The sequence below is a fragment of the Canis lupus genome, chromosome 7 (genome assembly GCF_048164855.1).
Source record: "Canis lupus baileyi chromosome 7, mCanLup2.hap1, whole genome shotgun sequence".
NCBI classification, from domain to species: domain Eukaryota; kingdom Metazoa; phylum Chordata; class Mammalia; order Carnivora; family Canidae; genus Canis; species Canis lupus.
The window spans coordinates 37,685,221-37,702,820 of NC_132844.1; the positions used below are offsets into that span (position 1 = coordinate 37,685,221).

At 40.6% G+C, this 17,600-nt stretch overlaps 1 protein-coding gene and 1 long non-coding RNA gene across 6 annotated transcripts in view; one reads left to right on the forward strand and one right to left on the reverse strand.

Moving 5' to 3' along the window:
• The window catches only part of KCNQ5 (potassium voltage-gated channel subfamily Q member 5), a 496,689-nt gene extending 495,757 nt beyond the window's left edge, over positions 1-932 (reverse strand). For all 3 annotated transcript variants that reach the window (XM_072832360.1, XM_072832358.1, XM_072832359.1), the window contains exon 1: positions 502-932. In XM_072832360.1, the coding sequence (XP_072688461.1) occupies positions 502-917 (416 nt within the window). In that variant the 5' untranslated portion in view covers positions 918-932. The remainder of the gene's footprint in view (positions 1-501) is intronic.
• A 131-nt stretch (positions 933-1,063) lies between these two features.
• The window catches only part of LOC140636780 (uncharacterized), a 59,131-nt gene continuing 42,594 nt past the window's right edge, over positions 1,064-17,600 (forward strand). Inside the window, exons 1-2 of one of the 3 annotated variants that reach the window (XR_012033999.1) lie at positions 1,064-1,602; positions 2,535-2,618. This is a non-coding gene — a long non-coding RNA (uncharacterized lncRNA). The remainder of the gene's footprint in view (positions 1,603-2,534; positions 2,619-17,600) is intronic. The other 2 variants (XR_012033998.1, XR_012034000.1) reach the window with 2 other exon arrangements.

A 17,600-nucleotide genomic window follows, 5' to 3' on the forward strand; every position in this document is an offset into this window, starting at 1 on the left:
ACCACCCAGTCCGACCCTGCCATCCCCTGCTAACCTCTCCAATACACTCTCACAAGCCTCACACCGGCGCACGTCTTCCCCACGCCTTTCCCAGCTCCCGGGCGCCCCTCGCGGTTGAAACAGACGTGTCGGGGGACCTAATAGCTCCCAATTATCCGCGCAGCCTAAGTCCCAGGTCAGCCGGCCTCTCGCCTTCGGTGCCTAAAACCGCGGGGGCAGCTCATTGGGTGTGTTCCGGGAGACGCTGGAGTCTGTAGGGGTGGAGGAGGTGGGGCTGAGGGAGGTGGAAGGCTCTAGGAGGAAGACCATAAACACGTGCAAAGAAATAAAAGCCACCACGTGTGCGCGCGAGTGTGTGTGAGAGTGTGTGTGTGTGTGTGTGTGTGTGTGCACGCGCGCGCCGGCCCAGGGCGTGGACGCGGAGCGCGTCCCAGGGGGCCAGGCATACAGACCCCCCAGAGCGGGCGTGGCGGGGGGCGCGCGGGGGACGCGGGTACTCACACGAAAGCGTGGTAGATGAACGCCCAGCCGCGGGGTCTCTCCAGCACGTTGTACAGATAGTTCTGCACCCGCCGGTACTTGACGTTGCGCCGGCAGCTCTGGCTACTGGTGTACGAGAGCGGCTTCCCCAGTAGGCTCATCCGGGCCCCCTGCTTGCCCCGGCGGCTCTCCCTCAGGCCGCCGCCGCCGCCGCCGCCGCCGCCGCCGAGCGCGGCCGCGCGGGTGCCCAGCAGCAGCAGGCCGTCGCCCCTGGCGGCGGCTGAGTTCAGCAGCACCCTGCCCCGGCCCGACTCCACATCCTTCATGCCGCTGCCCAGGCGCCCCCCGCCCGCCGCCGCCGCCGCCGCCGCCGCGCCGCTCTTCACCCACAGCCCGGCGGCGCCGCCCTCCTCTCCTCCCGCGTGGTGGCGGGGCATGGCATCACCACGGGCACCGCGAGGGGGGCGCCAGCGCCTGTGGCGGGGGCAGCGGCCTCATGCGCGCGGGCGGGTTTCGAGGAGGAAGCCGCGGCCGACGGAGCGCCCGCCGGCCGGCGACCTCCGAGCCAGGGGCGGGGAAGCAAGCAGCCAGCGAACCGCCCGGGCTTCGGGGTGGGGGCGGAGAGGGGTGTGCGGAGGAGGCCCGATTTCTAGCAGTCTTAGCTTCAAATTCGAAATCAGGACCTGTTTGGGGGCGTCACTTTGAGAGGGTTCCTCGGCTCTCTCTAATTCCGGGAGCTCTCCCTCCCTCCCTCCTCCCTCCCTCGCAAATGCCCCCAGGGCTGGACGGGCGGCGTGCGGGGCGCTCCGAGGCGCGCTCCCACGCGCGCACACCCAGCCCCCAGGCTCCCCCCTTTCTTCTCGCACTCGCTTCCCCACGCCCAGACTGCGTTCGTCTCCTCCCCCGGAGGGGCCGGGGCTCGGAAGCCCCTCTCCGAGGCGCGACTTGGGTTTAGTTCCCTCAGGGGCTGAGGAGCTGTCCGTGAGGTACGTCGGCCTCGTGCCCTGAGGAGAAACTGGAGACGCCGGTCTCTGCTCTCTCCCGCCGCTACGATGCCGCGCCGGGTCCTGCCAGCCTTTGCGCGAGGAGTGTGAGCGGGAACGGCCCCGACCTGCCCCTCAGGTACCAGCTGGTCCCCCCGGGCGCGTGGGGCGACCCCCCCTCCCCCCCCGCAGCGGCGGGCGGCTTCCCGCACGGCTGCGGGATCCCTGCCTAGTCAGTGTGCGGACTCGCAGGACACGACTCCCAGGCCGGAGAGGCGGGGGACAGGCATGTCCCCAGGGCTCACTCCAGCGTTCGGGCAGCGACTTTCCGTCCCCGCATCAGGTAGCAAGCTCTGGAGTAACTTGACATCCTTCCTAGCCCTGCGGCGGGGGAGGGGTGGGGGTGGGGGTGGGGGGTGGGGGGTGGGGAGGGCATAAAAACTACAAAGTGTCTCCTCCTCGGCGGTTAACGAGTTGCCGCGGGGCTCCGCCTGACAGCGGCGCGAAGCCTGGGAGAGCGAACTGGGTTCCCTTAGTCAATAAATTTCCATTTAAGTCCGAAAAAGTCATAAAACTGTTAAGCGTCGGCAATGGCAGCGGCGGCCCCGGCGTCTGAGAGAAAAAGCCCGGGCGTCAGGCAGGGAGCCCGGGACAGCAGCTTCTCAGGGTCGTCACCCCACCCCTGTAGGCTGTACCTTACGCGGTGAGAGACGTGTGGCGAGCTAGGACTGGCTGAGTCTCCCGCCACCTCTGACACTCTGGCGACCCAAAGCGTGCGCGCCCTTGGCGACGACGGAGGCCACGGTGCCTCGGGCTTCGGCCTCTGGCCTTCAGCAGCACTGCATTGTGAAGCGTAAGCCGTTAAACCTCACAGCCCATGTGGGGACACTGAACCGAAGCCGGGCTTGGGAACCTCTTCCAATAGAGTGGATTCCCCCCTCCCCCCACTCCACCAAAATACGAAAGAAAACCACCACCAAATTAAACTGAGGAAAGAACTAAGGTTCCACCGCAGAGCCCGAGCAGATGAGCTCCAGGTAGTGAGTGATTCCGTTTGCCTTTTCCTTCTAGAAGCCTGAAACCGAGGCAATACTAAAGCAAAAGTCTGATTTCAGCCGTCTCCGCCCCTCAGAGATTCTCTTTCAACTCCCTCCAGTAAGTACACACACCCACGCCTGCGGCAGCTCCTTTCTGCCTCTGGCAGTAGCTCCACTTAAATGCTTTACTTTTACTTTCTTTTGCTTTGTATTGTTAAGCTCTCATTTGCGTGAAGCCCTCTCTCTCGGCGCTGGGTCACCCGTAGTACCCTGCTTCCCTCCCTTCCTTTTCCCCAAGCCTCTCCTCTTCGGGCACTAGCTCGGAGCCCCTCGGTGCAGCTGGCAGCGGGGCCACGTGACTGTGCGCCAAGCGCCAATACCCAGAGTCACTCTCTCTTTCTCCTAATACACTTCACACCCCCGCACTGTGGAGGTGCGAGAGATTGCTCCGTGCCCTGCTATTCGAGGCAGATGCAGAGAGCGCCTTGGAGCAAGCTCTCCAATCCTAGAACAGCACGATACCCCAGCTGAGGGTGTGTGTGTGAGGGGGGTAGGGGGGTGGGGGGGAGTTTGCTGTTGCTATATTTAGACTCCCCGCGGAGTTTCTGTGCAGGGACTTTCAGGGTGAAAGATCTAGAGACTTAAAATGACTTGTGTGCAGGCTCTAAACTTAAATATCTTGGCTGTTCTGCAGGCAACAAAATGAAAACCATTTCCTCTTAACCGATTGGTTTTCCTTCTTGCAGACTTTGACCACCACCACTGAGTAGGTCAGGGTCACTTCCATCTTACTGGTGCGGCTGGTCCCAGAGTGCAGGCAGGACATTTTAGGAAGGCCAACGCAGACATGGTTCTCCGAAAGAGAACCTGCTACTTAATTTCCCAGTGACATTTTCCTGGAAGTACAGCAATAATATCATCAGAGAAACAGTGATGTTGATTAAGCAAATGCCATGAAACTTAAAAAAAAAAAAAAAAGAATCATATCTGGGGACTCCTGGGTAGCTCAGTGGTTAAGTGTCTGCCTTAGCCCAGGGCGTGATCCTGGAGTCTCAGTATGGGGTCCCACATCGGGCTCCCTGCATGGAGACTGCTTCTCTCTCTGCCTGTGACTCTGCCTCTCTTTCTCTGTCTCTCATAAATAAATAAATAAATAAATAAATAAATAAATAAATAAATAAATAAATAAATAAAATCTTTTAAAAAATCAGATCTGATGATCAATAGCTGTTTAGAGCTGGTGTCTTAGTGGTTTACAGCTTTGGGATCTTCTGGGGTCACCTCCATTTAGAGAGCTAGTCCAGGAAAAAGACCTGCCCCATGATTCATAGCAGGTTAGTATGACGGTTGCTGGGAACTCAGAAATCTCACCTCCCAGTTCAGTATCTAGTCAAGTGGTCGGTTTTTATCTCCAACTGAGTTTGTACATAAGAGCACATGGTTTTATTTCAATGTGTCTGAAACTACCATTCAGAAAGAGGCATTTAGGTGCAAGCCCTAATCATTCTGCCTTAGCATACCTGGAAGGAAAAGCCAAGTGAGGCTGCATGGCCTCTTCTACCAGAGTCTCTCTGCATGTACCTTGCTTTCTTTACTACCTGCTAACTTCTCCAGAAGGCAGGAATTAACTGTGAGGAAAACAAAGTATTGTCATCAAGCTTTTTCTGTTGTTGTACCTTTGAATACAGATGTTGCTAGGAAACTGCCTTTTATTTTGGTGAAATATTAAAATCCAGAGATCAGAAGAGAGGATGGGATGTTGTGCAGAGTAAAACAATATAGGGTATATTCTGTGTATAAGAATTACATTAGAGCACTATAAAGAGATATAAAAGGCAAAAGACAACTACTTTTTCCTAAGGCAAATGTTTATTGCTAGTGTAAAGTGTGAGTTGATTAGCCTTTCCTATCCTTTGTAGATGAGTTTGCTTTTAACCATTCATTCTCTACATGTTGTAAGATTCCTGCCTGAAATTTGTGACCTTGGCAACTCATGTTCTCTGAAGTCTACATGGAGATTGTTTCAACTAAAAATAGTTACCAGAAATATTTTATTTCAGTGTGTTTTCTATCCCATTATATTTTTCTTCTGAAGGGTACTCTAAAATAATAGTATTGAAAATTCCATACAAGAGTTAGGAGATAGATGCCTAGGAAAGACTTTTCAGTCAGAACAACTAGATATGAGCTGGTTTCACAAAATATCAGTGATTCCATTACTTTTCCCCCTTTCATTTTTCTTTATGACTTTCCATTTTCCCATTAGCTTCAGCCTTACTCCCCTCTACATACCTTCCCATCAAGTTATGTTCATGGTTCATATTAGCTAGTGAGTGATACAAATGCCACTTTTTAGTGATGTGGATATACTTTGATCGAGTGTGAGATTCCTGGGTCAACCAGAGTAGTAATGATAAGAAGAATCCTCAAACCTTAGAGCAAAAGGCAATTTACTGATGAAGAAATGGAAATCCATTTTTTTGGCAGCTGTTCAGTGACTTGCTCAAGGCTTAGCTATTTGTCTTAGAGGCCTAGAGGTACAAGTGAAATATAACTCTTGAATAGAATGCCCTTTCAGCTCTACCAACATTTTCTTTAACTTTTATTTCCCTTCTATCAGATCATAACCAAACCAATAAGCGTAGCTACTATAATTACATTTGTTAGGTATCTTATAACCACTGGTTACCTCCTCTTATTATTTTTAACGCATTAGTATTATGTACCACAGCACCATTTTTAGTCAATCAAGAATTCTTATCTGTAAGAGGTATGACATTAAGCTTCTCAAAACGTTTCTCGAAAAAGCAGAAATTAATCAAAGAATCAGAGATCATCTGGAGCCGGCCAGAATACATGAAGATTCTAACACAGTAGGGAGGGATCCCAGCTCTGCCCCGCACAATGAATGGAGACATGGCCCTTTCAGAAAGCCTCTGCCCCAGGGATGCAGAAAGGGTATAGGTGGAGTGTATGTGGGTGTGAAGAGAGGCTGGTAGGGGAATAGACAAAGAGTAGAGGAAAGGCTCAAAAGGTCCATCCGTTTTCATTATAGCAACTAATCAAAATTTATTTTCCTTGGAATTACTAAATTAATGTGCTAAAAACCATTGTCAAAGAAAATAATATTTAGCATGTATTACTGGGCACTGTGATTTGTAAGAATTATTTTATTTGATTCTGACAACAGCCTCACAAGTAGGCACTACAATCATTGCCAATTTATAGGGGAAGAAACTGAGGTGTCGATAACTTAATAATTTTTATAACTAATAATAGTTGAGCCAGGACTCAAATTTATGAGTATTTAATACAAAAATAAAATAAAACCCACTGAAACAAAAACAAAAAGCTAGATCTTATGCTAGCTTTAATACAAAGCTTAGCCTATTAATGTGTGTGATAATTTTGATGGTTTCTCTTTCCAAAAGAAAAGTATTGGGAAGTATCTATTACTTATTTTGAAACAGGATTCGGGGTTTTATTCTAAACATACAAATAGCCTCAGTATTCTTCTTTACTATACCTGCAGAAGGAAGAATACTTTTATAGATACTTTTTTTCTACTGAAAATTTTAAAACAGTTCCACATCTTGTAGTATCAGCTTCTTGAAATTGTATTTACATTGTGATCTTTCACTTTTATTCATAAAACTCTGCTGTATATGTCTGAGTGATACAAGTGCCTGATTTCATTTTTTTCTGACACATTAGTATGGCAGCAATACTCTTTTTCTTTCAGCCACCGACTTAGGCTCTTCTTTCTGAAAGTAAATTGAATATAGCTATTTGATTTTTTAAATATATGGATATATATATTTAGAAACTGTTAAGAGACTGATGCAGAAGGAAAACACCTTTGAGCTAGTGTACTGGAAAATTCTGTTATAATTCTGTGCCCCCTAGTGGTACTCACGTTTTACCAAAACTTTTTTTCAAAGAGAAATTAAGAAGGTAACCTTTATTAAGCTCCCAAAACTTACTCGTTTTTTCAACAAGCAATCATTAATTTCAGGTGCTGTGCTAGCTGAAGTGGGTACAGAGATGAAAAACAGTCCTGAATCTTATGACATTCATCATCTAGTCAGGGAGATGGATAAATGGGCAAGTAACTATAACGTGGTGATGAGTTCACAGAGGAACATCCATTACAAAGGATGTTATGTGAAACTACAGAAGGTTTCCTGAAGAACGCAATAGCTGATCAAAGTCTTAAGGAGTACCTGCACCTTGGTGAGACATGAAAGCACAAAAGTAAGGCAATAAGGCACTATATATAAACATACATGTATACATTACATATGTGTGTGTGTGTGTGTGTGTGTGTGTGTGTGTGTGTGTGTGTGTGTAATGGTTGAAAGTTATAGGTTGGGATCGATTACCTGGAAAAACAAAGATTGGCTTAAATGGAAGAGGCCTGAAGGCCCAATGCTGTGAACATGAGCATTTAGGGCAGTTTGGGTATGGATAAAGGAAGAAGACGAAGAAGATAGAAACAGAAAAAAACAGAGTGACCGCAGATAATCCGTGCCACCTTAGCCAAAAAGGAAGCTTTAACAGAGAAATGTTGGAAAGAGATCAAATGGGACAAGGATTTTGGATTTGGCAATAAGGAACTCATTTGAAGAAGTACTTGTTTCTGTTTTTTGTTTCCTTGCAGAACTGTAGAAATAGGAATTGGGTCAGAGTGGGCAAAGAAAGAATTCGGAGATGAGGGAGTGGAGATAATGGTTCTGAGGGGTAAGAAAGAGGCAGCAGCAAACAGAGGATTTGGGTTTGAGGGAGCTTCTAAACAAAACACAATGTCAACTCATGTAAGACTTGAATGGCCATCATGCCACTCCCACGGGTCCAAATGGCTGAGTCTGAACTTTGATGGGATGACTGAGCTGCAATTTTGACTGGCAATATTTCACTGCCAATTGTGAGGTCTGAGGCAACTTGGACAATTTCTATTGACTCTTCCTACTTTTATAGCATTTTAAATAAAAACTATCATTTTTTATTTCTAACATTTACCAAAGAGGTCCAATTTAATAAATAAGCATTTTTCATGTTTAGTTTTACTTGGAAGGAAGATGCATGTTGGATAAATAATATATTTTTGGGGCAGCCCCAGTGGCGCAGCGGTTTGGCGCCGCCTGCAGCCTGGGGTGTGATCCTGGAGACCTGGGATCGAGTCCCACATCGGGTTCCCTGCATGGAGCCTGCTTCTCCCTCTGCCTGTGTCTCTGCCTCTCTCTCTCAGTGTCTATGAATAAATAAATAAAATATTTTAAAAAAAATAATAATATATTTTTGTTTGATTTTATCTATAAGGAAAGGCTGAGGAACTAACCAGATCATTTAAGAAAATCTATCTATTCCTTTATCCATCCATCTAGTTACATAATTATATATGTTTAAAGGCTGATATCTCTTAAATATTCAACACAGTTTTCAAACAGTGCCAGTCAGAACTATAGGGGAACAACTGGAGTCCTTCAGATAGGTCAGGAATTGGCAGGAGTGGAGCATCCAAGTTCCTAGCATTTTAACTAGGGTTTTGTTTCTCTCTATTATTATGAGACTTCTGAATATAATTATATTAAAAAGGCTGTTAAAATTATGTTTGAAAACTAATAACTTGAAGATTAGTCCTGTTTTCTGAGCTCTTAAGAGTAACAATACTTTATGCTTTTTGAGTCATGGCTACAAAATCATAAGACTTGTGGCTCACTTGGAGAAAAAGGAGGCCAATGAAAGCCAGAGTTCACAGGCCTGAGGGTATAGTCATCCTGAGGTCTCCAGCTCTGTGGCTGGGATGCTCTGGATCATAGAAGGTTGAGATCAAAATAGTACAAAGAAACATTGGACCTAAAAAACAACAACAAAAAATTAGAGCTTGTGTAGAAATCTTGAAAGTAAAGTCTTAGTTCGCATGAAAGATAGGTGTCCTGAAAAACGGGGAAAGTGGGATTGCAACTAAATTGCTTCCTTTTTTCATTTTTTGCTGCTATGGTATAAAATTTTGTTGAGATATGATATAAGGTCAATACAATAGAGGGAATGTTGCTTGTTTTCAAAGTTTTTGCTTTTTTGTGTGTGTTATTTTGTATGTAAGACTGAAGCATATTGAGAAAAAGAGGAATAGAATTGAAAACTGTTTTAAGAAAGAAGATAGTTCATGATATGAATAGGAAGATTAAAAACAAGGAAGAAAAAGGGGGCAACAAGACCTGATATTGTTTTGGGTGGTGAGAATCAAACATGGAAAAATAATTGCTAATAAGTGTGCTGATAAATTGCTAATAAGTTGCTTTTTAAAAAAGATTTTTAAAATTTACTTATGAGAGACACACAGAGAGAGGCAGAGACACAGGGAGAGGGAGAAGCAGGCTCCCTGTGGGGAGCCCAATGGGGAACCCTGCGATCAGACCCTGAGCAGAAGGCAGACGCTCAACTGCTAGACCACCCAGGCATCCCGGCTTTTATTTTTTAAAGATTTTATTTGTTTATTTGAAAGAGAGTGAAAGAGAGAGAGAGAGAGCAGAAGCAGAAGGAGAGACAGAGAAGCAGACTCTTGGTTTAGCAGGGAGCCTGATGTGGGACTTGATCCCAGGACATGGGATCATGACCTGAGCTGAAGGTAGATGCTTAACCATCTGAGCCACCCAGGTGCCCACTAATAAACTACTTTTTAAACTTCTCAGGGCTTACAGTCAGAAAAAAACTTTTTTTTTCTTTTCTTTTCTTTTCTTATCTTTTCTTTTCTTTTTTTTTTTTTAGGGAGTGAGAGAGCACAAGGAAGGCAGAGGGAGATGGAAAGAGAGAATACTAGGCAGGCTCCATGCTGAGCATAGAGCCCAACATGCGGTCCATCTCATGACCCTGAGACCCTGACTTGAGCTGAAATCAAGAGTCAGATGCTTAACTAACTGAACCACCCAGGTACCCCCAGGAAAAATTTCTGAGGTGTTGGATCCTGGCTCCGGCTGAGTTCCTGAATTTCTCTGTCTTCATTTCTTTCACCTTTAAAGTAGGGATAATAACTATTTCACAAGGCTTTGGTGATGATTAAATGGAATAGTTTACGTAATGGAATAGTTTACGTAAAGGCCTTAGCATAGTATTCAATAAATACTAACTACTGTTACTACTAACGTTCATGCACATCAAGATTTACTTTAGGTTCGATTTTTTATTTAGACTGCAATTTGAAAATAATAGCTGATTAATTTTCTGAAATATTAGCTTCTGTAATTTTTAACATTTAACTGAAATTCAGCAGGCACTTAGAAATTCTAGATATATGAACTTGGGATGTTCAAGGCAATCCCTGTAAGACTTCAAGCTGATTTTTCAGGAGAAGCTATGCAGAATAGAAGGGAGTGGCATGATATATTCAAAGTGCTGAAAGAAAAAAATTCCAACCAAGAGTATTCTACCAGGGAAAATTATCATTCAGAATTGGAGAAGAGATAAAGAGTTTTCCTGACAAGCAAAAGCTAGAGTTCATCACCATCAGCCTTACAAGAAATGTTAAAGGGACTCCTTTAAGCTGAAAAGAAAGGGTGCTAATTAGTAACAAGAAAACATATGAAATAATAAATCTCAGTGGAAAGATAAATATGTAGTAAAGGTACTGGATTAATCAATTATACAGCTACTATGAAGATTAAAAGACAAAAGTCTTAGAAGTAACTATGATTACAATAAGTAGTTAAGGCATCCACAGGATAAAGAGATGTAAAATACGATATCAAAAACATAAAATTTAAGAGGTGGAAAGTAAAAATGTTGAGCTTTAGAATGAGATCAAACTTAAGTGGTTATCAACATAAATTAGGTTATTATGAATATAAGATTTTATATGTAGACCTTATGGTAACCACAAAGAAAAAACTTATAGTAAAACCACTAAAGATAAGCAGAAAAGAATATAAGTACACCACTAAATAAAGTCATCAAACCAGAAGGAAAGAGCATAATATATAATAAAAAAAAGAATAGAGAGGAATTACTGGGATGCCTGGTTGACTCAGCAGTTGAGCGTCTGCCTTCGGCTCAGGGCATCATTCCGGAGTGCCAGGATCGAATCCCACATTGGGTTCCCTGCATGGAGCCTGCTTCTCCCTCTACCTATGTCTCTGCCTCTCTCTCTGTGTGTCTCTCATAAATAAATAAATAAACAAATAAATAAAATCTTAAAAAAAAGAATAGGGAGGAATTACAAAAACAGCGAGTAAACAATGAACAAAATGGCAGTAAGTATATTTAAGTGTAAATGGACTAAATTCTCCAATTCAGACACAGAATAGCTGAATGCTGTCTACAACAGACTTACTTTAGATGTGAGGGCACATATAGACTGAAAGTGAAAGGATGGAAAAAGACATTCCATGCAAAAGGAAACCAAAGAAAGTTGGAGTAGCTATAATTATATCAGACAAAATAGACTTTAAAACAAAAGCAGCAAAGAGGGACAAAGATGGGTATTACAAAATGATAAAAGGGTCATTCCAACAAGAGGACATAATTTTATAAATATTTATGCACCCAACATAAGAATACTTAAATATATAAGAAAACATTAACAGAACTAAAGGGAGAAATATACAGCAATACAATAATACCTCATTTATATCAATGGATAGATTATCCAGGCAGAAAATCAATAAGAAAACATTGGCCTTAAACAGCAGATGGACTTAAAAATATATACAGAACATTCCATTCAAAAGCAACAGAATAGGGATCCCTAAGGGCCTCAGTGGTTTAGTTCCTGCCTTCAGCCTAGGGCGTGCTCCTGGAGTCCCGGGATCGAGTCCCACATCGGGGTCCCTGCACGGAGCCTGCTTCTTCTGCCTGTGTCTCTGCTTCTCTCTCTCTCTGTGTCTCTCATGAATAAATAAATAAAATCTTTAAAAAAAAAAGCAACAGAACAAATATTCTTCTCAAGTTCACATGCAACATTTTCTAGGATATATCATATGTTAGGCCACAAAACAAGTCTTAATAAATTTAAGAGAATTGAAATCATATCAAGCATCTTTTCCAACCACAATGGTATCAAACTAGAGATTAATAATGTGAAGAAAACTGGAAAATTCACAAATATATGGAGATTAAACAACATGCTACTGAATAAACAATCAAAGAAGAAATAAAAGAAATACAAAAATATCTTGAGAAAAATTAAAATGGAACTATAACACACCAAAATTTGTGGGATGCAGCAAAAGCGGTTATAAGAGGGAAGTTCATAATGATAAAAACCTACTTCGAAAACAAGAAAAGTCTCAAATAAACAACCTAACTTCACTCCTCAAGGATCTAGAAAAAGAACAAAGCCCAAGTTACTAGAAGAAAGGAAATAACAAAGAGCAAGGCAGAAATAAATGAAATAGAGACTAAAAAGACAACAGAGAAGATCAGTGAAACTAAAAGCTGGTTCTTTGAAAAGATAAAGTTGACAAGCTTTTAAGCTAGATTCACCAGGAAAAAAAGAAAGAAGACTCAAATAAATAAAATGAGAAATGAAAGAGGAGATGTTACAATGAACACCACAGAAATACAAAGGATCATAACAGACTACTATGAATAATTACATGCCAACAAACTGAACAACCTAGAAAAAATGAATAAATTCCTAGAAACATACAATCTATTAAGCCTGAATCATGATAAACTAGAAAATCTGAACAGACTGATCAAGTGATCTAAAAGGGAGAATAAATCAGTAATCAAAAACTTCCCTGATACACAAATGTCCAGGACAGGATTTCTTCACTGGTGAATTCTAGTAAAATTTCAAAGAATTAATACCAATCCTTCTCAAACTCTTCCAAAAAATATAAAAGAAGGGAACTCTTCATTTTATAAGGCCAGTATTACTCTGATACCAAAACTACACAAAGATGACACAAGAAAATTACAGGCCAATATCCCTGATGAACATAGATGAAAAAAAGATTCTCAACAAAATATTAACAAGTCAAATTCAACAATACGTTAAAAATATCAAATACCAAGATCAAGTGGTGTTTGATCCACAGATGCAAGGATGGCTCAACATCTGCAAATCAATCAATGTGAAAAACCACATTAACAAAACGAAGGACAAAAGGACTAAATAGAAGCAGAAAACTCATTTGACAAAATTCAATATCCATTTAAAATAAAAAACTCTCAAAAAAAGTGGGTACAGAGGAAATGTTACTCAACATAATAAAGGCCATATCTGACAAGCCCACAGCTTACATCATACTCAATTGTGAAAAGCTGAAAGCCTTTCTTATAAGATCAGGAACAAGACAAGGATGTCTATTCTAACCGTTTTTATTCGACATAGTATTAATTTGGAAAGAAAAACAAATAAGCATCCAAATTGAAAAGGGGATAAGTAAAACGCTATTTGCAGATGTCATGATCTTAGAAAACCCTAAATACTCCATCAAAAACTGTTAGAACTGATCAATAAACAAATTCAGTTAAGTTGCAGGATACAGAATCAATACACAAAAATATGTTGCTTCTATATACCAATAAATTATAAGAAAGAATAATAAACAATTATTATTTACAATCCCATTTACAATTACAAATAATAAAATAGCTAAAAATAAATTTAACCAAGGAGGTAAAAGACCTGTATATTGAAAACAGATATTAATGAAAGAAATTGAAGAAGACACAAAAAAGTGGAAAAATATTCTACATTCATGGATTAAAGAATCAATATTAAAATGCCCATACTACCCTAAACAATCTATAGGTCCTTTGGAGTCCCCATCAAAATTCCAATGCCACTTTTCAAAGAAATAGAATAAATAATCCTAAAATTTGTATGGAACCATAGAAAATCCTGAACAGCCAAAACAATCTTTTAAAAAAATGTTTAAATTTAAATTTGATTAATTGACATGTAATGTATTATTAGTTTCAGAGGTAGAGGTCAGTGATTCAGCCATAAAAAATAAATTTTGTCACGTGTGACAACATGGATAAACTTGATAAGCGTTATGCTAATTGAAATATGTTAGAGAAAGACAAGAACCACATGATCGCTCTTACATGTGGAATCTAAAAGAAGAAAACAAATTTATAGCTGCAGAGAACAGATTGGTGGCTTCCAGAAGCACAGGGGTTGGGAGTAGGAGAAATGGATGAAAGGAGTCAAAAGGTTAAAAAAAGGAGAGAAAAGAAAAAAAAACAAAGCCATCTTCCCGATTTAAAAATATATACATATATTTGTTCTATTATCCAAGGTCAATTTTTAAAAAAATTTTTAAAAAGAAATAGGAACTTGTAAAAAAATATATATGGTTTTAATAGGTAGACCTTAAGAAAACCCAGAAATAACACTTCAAGAAATTTTGTAGATGATAGCTTTCAGGGGAACTATTTGTGGAACAATTGAAAGCAACCATATCTGATACTATACCAGGCTATGCATTCATTTGTTATTTAATAATACTTTATTAAAGGTTATAGATATAATTAAATTAAAGAAACCTTAACATATATATTGCTAGATACTATTGTACTTCTAACAGCAATATTCAAGTGCTAATGGGTTTTTAATTCTTTGACTCTAAAATATATGTGATATTTTAGATGTTTGATGATAGGTGTTGAATTCATCATCCTAGAATACCTATGAATTTATCATTCTGAAGTTTGTCTGGATGACAGAAGTTTCAGAATTTGTTAAAGCCTTAGAATAAGTCTGAAAAGCATATCTATAATTTGCATAAAACCTCTAGGGTTCATAGAAACTCTGAAACAATTTATAAAATCTGAAGTTTATGGATCCCAGAATGTGGATTCTTGGACTGTATTCTTAAAGGAATGAATTTTACAATGATTCTCTGGAATGTACTGGACATATGGGAATATTTGGAGAAGCAGAAACTTCCTTGATCTCCCTGGAATAGCCCATGCTGTTTCTCAAGCTGAAGTTATGAATACCCTGATGACATTTATCGAGACAGGAAGACCTATGGTCACCATAAAGCCATTGAATTGGCAAAACTGATATTCTGGATCACTGCCTAACCAGAGATGCTGTTAACTATCCTACAATGCACAGATAGTTCCAACAGAGTTAACCTACCCCAAATCCCAAGGTTGAGAAAACCTGCTTTTGACATACTTTTAAAGCCAGTCTTTGAAGATATTGAGCTGGGGTGTTTTGCTATTTTTTGGTAATATACACTGGTATATATACCATTTGCTTCTATATTTAGAATTTTAGGTTTTTGTATATGCCTGGAGAAATGATGCTAGTTATTCCTAAGAAAAATATTTTCCCATTTTATTTTTTTATTTTTTTTAAAGATCTATTTTTTTTAATTTTTATTTATTTATGATAGTCACAGAGAGAGAGAGAGAGGCAGAGACACAGGCAGAGGGAGAAGCAGGCTTCATGCACTGAGAGCCCGACGTGGGATTCGATCCCGGATCTCCAGGATCGCGCCCTGGCCCAAAGGCAGGCGCTAAACCTTTGTGCCACCCAGGGATCCCTATTTTCCCATTTTAAAGTAAAATCTTTAAATGTATGTAATACCAAGGAATGTCAACAAGTAAGTTTGGCAATTTCAGCAATATTCTAAAAGGTTAAAGCAGCATTAGAATTTATTTATACCTAAAAATTAACATATTTTCCTGCTTCTACCACAGGACCCACATGAAAGAGGTAGTAAAAGAGAGAATAAATGAATCCCCAGTTGATACAGGGCTCTTTGTGACATTTTCTCTTGACTGTATTAGAATATAGATCCTTTAAATAACAATGTAGATTCATTCAAGCTTTATCTAATTCCAAATAAGTTTATACAAGAACTCCAAATTTCTTACTTCATTTGGGACACTGAAATGCTTGTTTGTATCCATTATTTCATAGAAACATAAACTGCAAGCAAGTGTAATTTCAAAAATAAACACAAAAACAAAAAGAAAGAAAGACTTAACAGGGGGTTTGTTTGATAACATCATATGTTCTTTGCCTTCTGAGAGAGGTTACAAGAAACTGAATTTTATTTCATCTCATTTCCGGGAAAAGGAAAACTCACTGCATGGTGCTGTCAGGGGTCACGGACTCTAGGTAGAACAAATTCTCGAGGGGTTCCCATGGATTCAAATGCAAGTTAAACTGAAACAACACAAATCAACAATGTAGGTGTTCAAAAATGTTAGTTAAAGAAACACAAAAATTTTAATGTTATCCTCAGTCATAGGCATTATATGTAATTCAGATAGTAATTGACTTTTCAATTTCAGTAGAAAGTAGATATTTTTCATACACACACACACACACCACAAACAACCTGAAGTAATAAAGGAACACAGTATTGGTATTCTGTTTCTGTCATTGTGGGTCCAGCATCCCTTACAAGCCAAAAACTAATGAAAATGAGAATTCTGACAGGTAAGTGGAGCTATCACCCTAAAAATAATTGCCAAATTCAAGCAAACTTGAGATTCAATTTTCATAGAGTGTTGGCGTTGAGGATAGACAATGGCAGGAGGCAAAACTACTCAAGGTAGGAGATTTAATAGATGATTCTTCCAGCATAGAATCTCAATGGACTAAATCTCCAATTAAAAGACTAACAGGAAGAAGACAAAAATAAAAATTACCTGTCTTTAAAAGGAATATAAGGGAAGGGAGAAGAAATGTGTGGGAAATATCAGAAAGGGAAACAGAACATAAAGACTCCTAACTCTGGGAAACGAACTAGGGGTGGTGGAAGGGGAGGAGGGCGGGGGGTGGGGGTGAATGGGTGACGGGCACTGAGGGGGGCACTTGACGGGATGAGCGCTGGGTGTTATTCTGTATGTTGGTAAATTGAACACCAATAAAAAATAAATTTATTAAAAAAAAACTTGGCAATGGGTTTATAAAGGAAGCTTTCCCAATGATTTTGACAAATGAGTTCAGAAGCATTTGCAAACTAAGTCATATCTGGGTAATTTTAAAAGGCTATTACTTTCATTTAAAGATGTCCTCGGTTGTTAGTTTCTTCAGGAACTTACAAGAAACAAATATAAAAATGCTATCCACGGGGATCCCTGGGTGGCTCAATGGTTTAGCGCCTGCCTTCAGCACAGGGTGTAATCCTGGAGTCCCGGGATCTAGTCCCACATCAGGCTCCCTGCATGGAGCCTGCTTCTCTCTCTGCCTGTGTCTCTGCCTCTCTCTCTCTCTCTCTCTCTCTGTGTGTGTCTCTCATGAATAAATAAATAAAATATTTTAAAAAATGCTATCCACTATCAAGTGAGGTTTCAATGAATACTGCAGATGACATTCCAAAGAATGGGAGCTTACTGCCAAAATCACAAATACAGGAGGAAACAGTACAATATGAATGAGCACCATAGAGTAAAAAAAAAAAAAAAAAAAAAAAACCAAAATCAAAAAACAAGTGAAACAACTAGCAAAACTTTTAGATATTGGATTTATCAAACATAATAAATGGCAATTTAGCTTTTAAAAAATACCTTAAAAAAAGAACAGGTTAAGGGGCACCCGGGTGGTGCAGTTGTTGAGTGTCCAACTATTGGTTTCAGCTCAGGTTGTGATCTCAGGGCCATGAGATTGAACCCTGAGTCAGGCTCTGTGCTCAGAGTGGAGTCTGTTTGAGATTCTCTTTCTCTCTGCCCCTCCTGCTAGTGCTCTCTCTCTCTTCTTTAATAAATCAATAAATCTTAAAAAAAGAAAAGGTTAAAATATAAAGTGCAAAGAAATTAAACAAGTGGACTTAAAAAATAAAATAGAACTTTCAGAAATGAAAAAATATTGAAATAAAAACAGTGATTATGTTTAATGGATAGATACTTCATGAGAAGATAGTGAACTAGATGATGGATCTGAAGAATTTATCCAGAATGCAGCACAGTGAGAGGAAGAGAAAATATAACAGAAAAGAGACAAGAAGAACAGACTGAAAAAAATATAATACAATTCAAATAATTGGAGTTCTAGGGATAGAGAAGAAAAAATGAGGTAGAGGCAATATTTGAAGAGAAAAGAAGGAGAAATTCTCTGATCTGATGAAAAATATCAATTACAGATTCATGAATCCAAGGTAGAATAAATATAAAATAAATTACCCCC